This window comes from Toxotes jaculatrix, chromosome 6 (assembly GCF_017976425.1).
Source record: "Toxotes jaculatrix isolate fToxJac2 chromosome 6, fToxJac2.pri, whole genome shotgun sequence".
In the NCBI taxonomy this organism is placed as follows: domain Eukaryota; kingdom Metazoa; phylum Chordata; class Actinopteri; family Toxotidae; genus Toxotes; species Toxotes jaculatrix.
In genome coordinates, this window is record NC_054399.1 from 2,654,709 (window position 1) to 2,664,407 (window position 9,699).

The following is a 9,699-nucleotide window of genomic DNA, read 5'->3' on the forward strand; positions in this document are numbered from 1 at the left end:
CGACGTGTGTTTACACATCCTTACCTTGAAAAACTTGTCGATCTTGGTGAGGTTAATTCTCTTCTTGGCATCTAGTTTGTAGATGTTGCTGCTGTTTCCATCCATGAGGTACAAGCCAAAACCCATTACCTGGGAACAGAGGAACAGTGGTTTCACGTGTGTGGGATGAGTGGGTCCATGAATTGTTTTACCAGTTGCCGGTGCAGAGCTTTTCTTACCTTGAGCAACATGTGTTTCTCACTGGGAGTGAGGTACATCTTGTTCTCGTAGTAATCCACACACAGGTTGACAATGTCTGCCAGCAGCTCTTCGTATCCATTGATCACTTCCAACTGCTGCTGCAGAGACTGTTAGACCGCACACACAACACATGGCTGATTATTAAATCATAAAGATATTAATCATACAGTAAGCTTCATTTAACTGCTAACACGTTCACATATACTGTAAATGTCCCTAACTGTGTTTCACCTCAGCCTCAAGAGACTTTCTTTGCTTGACAGGATGTCCACTCTTTTATCTATTCTTTTATCCACTGTGTAAATCCCTAAATGCATCATAGAAGAATAAAGAAAAATAATCCTGTATCTTATTTTTTTTTTTTGCAAATGTTCCACACCTAGCTGGGAAACTTGTGAGCAGTGAAACAGTTGTTGAGAAGTCCTTCAGTGTTAAAAATATTTTGAATATATTGTACAACACGATGCACATCTGACCAACCTGAGTGATTTTGTTGTGGTTTGCCAGGAACATGGACAAATTCTGAGACTCCTGAATGGACGAGGGCTCAGACATCTTTCTGAGGAACTGGGCAGCTCTGAGTGAGAGCAACAAACAGATTTTGTTTTAATAAAAAATAAAAAAGCACACCAAACAGACATAAAGCATCTTTTCTCTGTCAGTCTAACACTGACGTTTTCAAGCTGTGAGGCCAACGTCCATCACAGAGGGAGAGGAGAGGCATGAGCCACGATCTGTGTCATTCTCAGTCAGAACTCAGTCACCTCTGACCACACATGCATAGCATCCACATGACTCACACTTCCTGAGGATATCATTATGTCTCCATGGCAGATAAACATCCATAAATCTGTTTAGGAATAACAGTTTTCTTCAGTCACAAAGTAATCCAGAGACTGTAAACGGGAACTGCCAGTAGGTAATTCGCCATGACTTTTAATGGCAGCCCTTTACACAAATTGTATAGTATAGGTTTAAAAAAAAAAAGCTCACTCACTCCATTATAGTTCCTGTTTACCATTCCCATGGTCACTATACTGACACTGAGCACTGACAGTCTCCTTTATCAATGCACACACTGAGATTTTCTATTTTTCCTATGTTGAAAACCTGTGGACAAAGAAAGGTGGGGTGGTGGGACAGCTGTCTCCGTTTTGTCTAAGGGGGATCCCACAGAGTCAGAGCTGGAAAACCCCGGGTCTTACACCTACTGTTCAAGGCATGAGGAAAAAGAGAACACAGTGCATGGATTTCAGGGTTGTTGACTGATGCTGCCATCTAGTGCCAGACGTGAGAATCAGCAGCATGAACACGGGCGGTTCACTGCAGCTTTCAGTGTCTCTCAGTACCGTTTGTAGGCAGAGTGGTCGTTCTTCACGCTGCATTTCATGTTCTTCAGCTCGTCCAGCACAGCGAACATGTTGATGAACTTCCCGAGGGTCAGCAGGTAGGCCTCGGAGACAAAGTCCTTCCTGCGCTCGGTGTGACAGAGACGACGGACCTCCCCACAGAAACGGTCGATCGCTGTGCGCTGAAAGAGAGAGAGGAGAGGAAAGGTTAAGTTCAAAGATCAGTCAGGGACAGTCTCCGTGGACATATAAATATATATTTACCTGGAAGTACATGAAGTTCATCAGCTTGGTGACTTCAGGCTCCAGGACCTCCACTGTCTTCTCATAGATCTCCACTCGGTTGGGCTGTTCGTTGCATTTTACCTAGAACAGAAAAAAAAAGAAACAAAAAGTTGCATTACTAATTTTCTGTCAATTGATTATTGATTATAACTAAGTCATGGAAAGACGCAGCGTTATAAGAAACACAGTGGTTACCTGTGGTATTGCACGTGAGCAGCTCCTCCAGGTGTAGAGCATGATGGCGTACCCCTGTCCCTCCTCCAACATCTCATTCTAATAAAAAAAAAAAAAAAAAACAAAACCAATCAATCAATCAGACCAATCAATTCCAAACTGGCTGACATTTTTCAAACTAAATCAAATCAATACACATACAGTGCATCAGGTCTAAAACATGTGTGCACCATTGCTTCTTTAGGAAGTCTTTTATTCCCAGTGCTTTCAAGCCAGCCTCCATGCAAAGTGCTGTTTGATTCCAACCCCGAGCAATTAGTTCCTCACTAATTACACACAAAGCCTCGCTATTCCTGTTAAGAGACTGTCCAAAGAACCCGTCTGTCCCCGGGCCATTTGCTTCTGTGCCTGGATCCTGTGAGCTGCCTGCCAGACAATACCAAACGCTCTGGTGGGGACAGACAAGTCCCTCACCAGGTCCTGTTCCCAGCAAGCCCTTGACCTCATTCTGGTGAATTCATTTTTCCCACTCAGTAATCACTGAGGTGAGAGAGAAAGCTGACACACTGATATGTAATTTCACTCACCATGCTGGAGTGGACGGTGGCCTGCTCGATGTATCTGGCGATGCCGGTGACAAAGGCATTTCGGTCCTCGAAGTTGGTGTTGAAGTTGGGCTGTTGTGGGAAGATGGGAAAGTTATGTTCACAGATGATAACACAGGTACAGATGTAAGACATATGTAATGTTTAGTGAGCAGTAAGCATGTATGCTACATTTAACCAATGCAAACGTGTTGATACGCTTTACCCAAATCATTTCACACTTCTGCATTTACTTCATTATTTCTGTCTGTCTACATTTTACACCTCATACGAAGTGTTAACTAATTAAACTAATGTCCAGAATGATGCATGCATGTGCTGTCTGTAGTGAAGTTCTGCATTTAATACCATTTTGCAGTCTGAAACTAATAAATTCTTATTCGCTTAGAACCACTGGCACTTTTCTTTTTTTTTTTTTTGTAACAGAAAACTGGATCAAAAGAAGAAGCTATAATCAATAATCCTTCAGAGGACCAGTGTGTAGGATTCATGGAGATCTACCAGCAGAAATGGAATTTGTATTATTGTAGAATAATTATTTCTGTAATTCTGCTTTCGTTAGCTTAAAACGAGCCCTTCATATCTACATAGGGAGCGCGCCGTGTTTCTACAGTAGCCCAGAATGGACAAACCAAACGCTGGCTCTAGAGAGGGCTCTTTAATGTTTCTACATTACCTGAAGGCCAGAGTATAAAATGTTTTCATGTCTGTCCAATGTCCACAAGAGACATCATCCAATAAAAACATGACAACGTGTTTGTTAGTCGCCGTTTAAATAACAAATCACTGAATCTAAAGTAAGTAAGTAAGAATGTCTCCAACTAGAACAAACATCATGAAATAACTGGGTGTCTCAGAGGAAGTGTGTCTTATCAGTCTGCTTAGATGACAAATGGTTGGACAGTGGCAGAGCCCGGGCCGTCCGCACTGACCTGGTACATGACCGAGGAGGGGAGGGGCTCGATGCACGGCTGCTGGTCCGGGAGCGGCAGCTCCTCCAGCAGGTCCACGTTGGAGAGAGCATCCTCTAAAGTCACCGTGGACGCCATGCTGCTGAAAAGGACAAAAAGAATCGCATTTACAACCGCTGTCCAAAAATGGAAGACCGACCCTGAAAAAAGACAGAACGTGGCAGCTCTGTGCACAAGCTGGAACCAAACAATGACAGTGAGTCACTGCGATGTTGCTTTGTTTTACTGGTTAATACATTGTTTTGGTTTGATAACCAGCAGCACAGCAGAGGGGATGGGGTGGTAACACCAAACTTCAGTCTAAAACTCTACATCACCAGCAGTAAACGGCGCCTTTATCTGTGAATAAACGCTTCAGAGGAGCTTCATGTGGTTCGATGAGTTCCTCATTCTGCAAACAGCTACCAGCCTGCACAGAGCTCCGTTTCCAAAGAGCCTCTAATCAACAAACAAGGTCCATGCTGAACCATGACGTCTGCGCTGCTGAAAACAAAACCACCTTATCAATCTGCCATTTTTTTCCTACTTCCTGTGTTATCAATTTGATAACACGCTTTGCTACACGCAAAAACCGACAAAATGCATCCAACAGGTTATTTTAAAAATGGAACAGCGACGCAGAGTCAGAGTTTCATTTTTAAGAGAAAGCTCTGATATCAGAGACTTGCTGTAAAATCTGTGTGATTTCGCAAACTGTGATAACAGATTAGTACTGTATCAGTGAGCGGTGCGGTTCATGCTTCGCTCTGCATTCTCATGCTGCTGCTGCTGCTGACTGCTGATTTTCGGACGTCACTGACCTATTGCAATCAGAACTGACAGAGAGTCAAACAATCCCCGGTGACCGGCCGACAACACAAAAGCCTGGCAGTCGCTGCGTCCACAGGCTCAGGGTCAGACGAGGTCACCGACCTCCTCCTCCTCCTCCTCTGCAGATGGACGCACGGCACCGGGCACAAAGAAGAGAGGGTCCATATAATTAAAGGAGTTCACGTGTTTGGGATGTCAGCTGACATAAACATGTCAGTTGCCATGGCACTTTACATTCATGAGAGCGTGTGGTTGTTGAATGCTATCAATGTAATCACCATTTTATCTTATTGGACAAAATGATAGATACCAGTTTATTTTAGAAAATGGGCAGAAAACTCCAGTTTCATGTTTCTGCTTTTCAGGAAAGAACAAACTCTCCCTCAGAAACACACTGAGTTATGAGATGATGTGTAACTTCACCTCCACACACTGCGAGTGCAGCTTTTTCACTTAAATATTTTTTCTATTCACTATGCAAAGCACACAGAGGCTGGATGCTTTGGATGCAAGTTCAGACCTGCACTCCACAGAGACATGTGCAAAGCATGTGCACCGTGACCACCAGCAAATGCATCGGGTTACAAAAGGCAGCTGCTCTCTTTGATGATGAAAAATGAAGCATGAAGAAAATAATTAGTTGAGTTAGTGAAGTTTCATCACAGGCCATTAATCGTATATACTGTAAGGTCAAACTCATTCTTTTTGAGATATTTGAAGGGCACAAACAACGTCAGGCCGTTTTTTTCATCAAGCAAGTCGCTTCCTAACTCTGGACTGTGGCATATTTCCTATTGTTTTGAATCTGTACTCCAGAACAGTGAACATGACACAGTGACTGATAATGTAATGTAATAAGAAATCAGTAAATGAACATTTGTGGAGGTAGAGTCTAAACTGAAATGTAAAAGTAAACAATGCAATCACCACCGTCACTCCGCGGTAAAAATAGGTGTGGTTAGTTGTGAAACAGTTTTTGAAATAGAGAAGGAAGTCAGATGGGAAGAGTTATGTAAAGCATTTTTTGGGGGCATTAATGATTTAGCCAAAAATATTTTCTTAGCTTGTCAAACTGAACTCCAAACAGCCACGTAAGCAGCACCACAGACTGCAGGTCAGTCGTCTCAGAGACAAAACGGGGAAGTATGAAAGACAGACAATGAGAGCATGTGATGCAGGATCCACTTTAAGACAAAGCAGGACAGAGCATTTAAGCAAGTGTTCGAGAAACTGAAAGTAACCAATAAAAAGGACACACACACACACACACACGTTTCTGCATTTCAAAAATTGTGTTTTTGTGCTTAGAAACTGTTCATATGGAGATACAGAGAAAATTAGAAATAAGAAGTATATCTGACAAATGTTGACAACAGCAAGTTCAACTACTGATGAGCCTGTTGGCCAATTTTAACTCTGGACAGTCCATTATAAAAAAAAAAGGAAGCTTGGTAACCTCGGTGGCTTTTGCTTCAGTGCACAGTTCCTGTTTAGGCTACAGTGTCTAGAGACGTGTCCTCCAGATAAGGAACACATTCAAAAATTATGTCTCTTAAAGTGTTAATTTAGCCTGTCTGGCTGTTGGACATCACACCCACTGCTGAAGCTGCACACCGTGTGTTGGTCGGGCTCCCTCCGTAATTACACAGTAAGGAGCTTAAACCAGCCTCAAGTAGGTAACGTGGGTCTGCCAAGCAGACGGCAAACACGCTATCACGCCATCACGACATCACGCCACAGGAATAACACCAGTGACTGTCCTCCGAAGCTTCGCCACACTTTCTGAAATCACACAAAGGACTTTATGAGCCGAGGTAAATTTATAACATTGTGTATTTGCCAAAGGGTACGTGGGGAGACTGTATCTGAGTCAGGTGTAACACCTGAACACCACACGCTGCCATCGAGCGTTCATGAACAGAGAGAGAGGCTGAACTAGTTAAATGGATGAAACAGACAGAGAATCACTGATAAAGAAACACAGAAGAACAGACAAACGCATTTAAAATCACTCCCCGTTAACTATATAGTGCATTAGATTCTCAAAACCAGAAGTGTTCTGGGCATATACAGTACTTTCTGCTAACAATCCCACAATGCAACGTTCTTTACGGCTTACTACTGAATGAACTGCTTTCTGTCCGTTTTATAGGGAGAAGTGAAAGAGTGAACGAGGGGGTGATTTCAGACACAGTCAAGGACAAATGGCTGTAACTAAAAGTAATGAACAAACAATGCAAATAATTGGCTAAAATAACTTGGGGTCGTTTGCCTGAACTGACCTTTTATGGTAGTTACTGAACGCAAACAGCTGTCATACAATTCTATTTTCAAAAAAGGGAAAATAAGAATCTGTGGGGACGGTCATGAACTGCAGAGTTTAAACACAGCTGTCTGACACAAAGGACGAAAAGACGAAAGATCTGACACCTTTGAACGCTCTGCTAGAAATAAATGCCAGCCGATCACACTTTTCAGTATCTTGTCTGAAAACAGGGAGGAAGCCACATGCATGTTTTATTCCTTTCAAGTGAGAAACAGATGCAACAAGAAGAAGCTGTGCCCTGCAAGAACACCCACCTTAGACATTTCCTCAGAGATGGTAAACAGAAACACACAACAGATGAAATGACAGCCACTCGGTGTGCCTTCATCACACAGCTGCATCAAACAGTGTCACAATGAAGGAAGTTGTAGATGTTCTTCTACACTGAGGTGTGAAAACCCCTATTTTATCACCTGTTCTGCACGATTTCACACCACAGTTACCGCTTATCAATGCATCATGAATCTCTTGTTATCTCAGTTTTTCTTAAGTCGGTGCTAAAAAAAAATGGCTTTATCAAAATCACACAGTGCTGCAGTACTTTCTCAGTGATGCATACGTCAAGCGCTCAGCAGAAAGTCTTATATAAACAGTCCAAATGCATTTGCTTAGTTTACTAGAGCAACAACAAACTTTGTTAGAGACAGAAATGAAGATCCTCATATCTACGAAGTCTATGTGGTCCAATAATAGAAATGTTGTAAATTTCAGGCCTATTTAGTAAAATACCATGGAGCTTTCAAAGATCTCCAAAACGCATTACGAAAACACGGTTAGGAAATATTAACTATGCAAAAATAGCCCTCAGTAAACACATGGTCGGTGCCAAACAGCAGTGGGAAATGGAAACCCACCACTCAGTTTCTGTGGCTTCTCTGCTGTAATGTGTACAGTTCGCTGCAGTGTTTCACCTGAGGTTCTTTAATTTGGCTCCTCAGCAACGACACCGCATTCACCAAAGTCACTCACACGGTTTCACCAACAGTATCTTCATACCTCATCTCCCACCCTCCTTCCTTCCTTCCTTCCCTCCTTCCCTTGTGCCCTCCGTGCTGACACTGATAGGAAATTACCAAAAACACTGACAAGAAGCTGCAGAGGCAAAAATGCTCCCCTCCTCACTCCCCAGCGGGCACACGGGTCTCCAGCTGTCTCTGATGGACACTCAGTGGAGCAGCTACTGCTGAATGAAAACACGAGGCAGTTCAGGCCTTTCTCCAAATATATGTGTGTGTGTGTGTGTGTGTGTGAGTACAAATCTTCACGTTTGAAAAGCTTGGTGTTTACAGCGAATGCCTGGGCCGTGAACGCAACATCGGCAGGGTGGGGAGTACGGTGCAACAAATGTCCTGCTCCGGTGATTCCCACAGGAACAAACGGAGGAAAAACACCGGGATACCCGGGAAAACAGAGGACTATCCATCCTAACGTCTTCCACAAGCTGACAGGCTAAATATCAGAGTATAAGTTTGGACAGCTTTGATAAAAAAGTTCAGTCCCGCTGTGCCTACCACACCTGGCGGACACACAACTCTCCGCTCCCGAGTCACAATTACACACACACACACACACACACAAAAAAAACTCTACGGAAACAAAGTTCAGCGGCGAAGAACAAACCTGAGTTAACTCTGAGTTTTCGGTGTGAAAGCAGCGCTGAAGTCCTGCGTCCAACACGTAGCTGCGGTAATGGCTGTGTCCCCTGCTCCGCGCCGGGGCCTGAGATTAGTCACAGCCCGGGCCTGCGAGCCAGGAAAAAGGCTTTTCCCTGCAACAAGCTGTTACCCTCCTCAAGCTAATACTTTAAAACTCCGTCTGAAACCAGAGTCTGTGTGTTTCCCCTTTTTTTTTCTTAACGGATAACTTTAATGAAGCGGTGAAACGTGAAACCTACACCCGAAACAACGCCGAGCAACTTTTTTTTTTTCCACCGTGGGTTCAGTTGAGTTAGAAAACAGTGAGTGAAACCAACTTCGAGATAAATCATTCCTACTCACCCGCGGTTGTTGGTTAGCAGGGAAAACTTGTGCGTTTAAAGGCCCGACTAAAGCGCCATTTAGCCGGAGTGTTGATCCCTCTGGTGGCGACTGGTAAGCCCGGGTTTGGAAGTCTTCAGTCCGTCGTCGGCCAGAGGAATCTTTCCACGGTCGGTGTTATTATCATGGGCGGGGGAGAGAAGCAGAGCAGGGAGTTCCTGTCCCTCAAACAGGGAAACTCAACAGGAAACTCCGCTCAGAGCTGCGGTGCTGACCGCCTCCACTAGGGCAGGGACGCGGAGGATGAAAGGTGAAGTCAGAGGAATGTACAACAAGGAGCTGCCCGGGGGTATGGAGGCTGGATACTGCCGAAAACCCTCCCCCCAGAGGCAGCTACACACAGCAGGAGGCATGCGTTTGACTTATTGTACAAAATTTTAAAAAAAATGTAAGTGAAGTATTCCCAAAATACAGCGTAAGTTTATACTTTTAACTATTGTTTGATCTATTTTCAATAATTATCTTCCACTACTGTAGCAGTACTAACTGGTCCTTTACCGTGTTGTTTTTATTAGCAGTAGGCACAACCACTATAAATATTTTTTATCTAACTGCATACCAAGATTTAATTTTCTATTTTTTATTACAATTATTAAATTACTATTGTCAACCAAAGAGCTCTATGAGAAACAGCTGAGGTACTGACATAACTTCTAAGCTACTAATATGATAGCAAGTATATGACAAATATTACCAAAACTACACTGAAAAAAAAGCTCTTTCAATGGCCTAGAAATATTATAACTTTATCTCCATAAGGGATAAAAGGCAAATAGATTTAAACAACACACTGTATAAGTATATTCAGAAACTCACAACAAACACTGAAACAAGGAAATAAAAAAAAGTCACCATCTTTTTGCGTTTGAGACAACAGTGCTAACCAGTGACACTCTGTCGCTC

At 43.2% G+C, this 9,699-nt stretch overlaps 1 protein-coding gene across 2 annotated transcripts in view; it reads right to left on the reverse strand.

Moving 5' to 3' along the window:
• Positions 1–9,011, reverse strand: part of cyfip1 (cytoplasmic FMR1 interacting protein 1) — a 27,069-nt gene extending 18,058 nt beyond the window's left edge. Inside the window, exons 1-9 of one of the 2 annotated variants that reach the window (XM_041039516.1) lie at positions 8,758–9,011; positions 3,586–3,703; positions 2,636–2,725; positions 2,070–2,147; positions 1,854–1,955; positions 1,590–1,771; positions 721–817; positions 219–347; positions 25–129 (exon numbers count right to left, since the gene is read on the reverse strand). In XM_041039516.1, coding sequence (XP_040895450.1) covers positions 25–129; positions 219–347; positions 721–817; positions 1,590–1,771; positions 1,854–1,955; positions 2,070–2,147; positions 2,636–2,725; positions 3,586–3,702 — 900 coding nt within the window. In that variant the 5' untranslated portion in view covers position 3,703; positions 8,758–9,011. Of the gene's footprint in view, positions 1–24; positions 130–218; positions 348–720; positions 818–1,589; positions 1,772–1,853; positions 1,956–2,069; positions 2,148–2,635; positions 2,726–3,585; positions 3,707–8,757 lie in introns of both variants that reach the window. The other variant, XM_041039515.1, reaches the window with a different exon arrangement.
• Between the last annotated feature and the right edge of the window lie 688 nt (positions 9,012–9,699).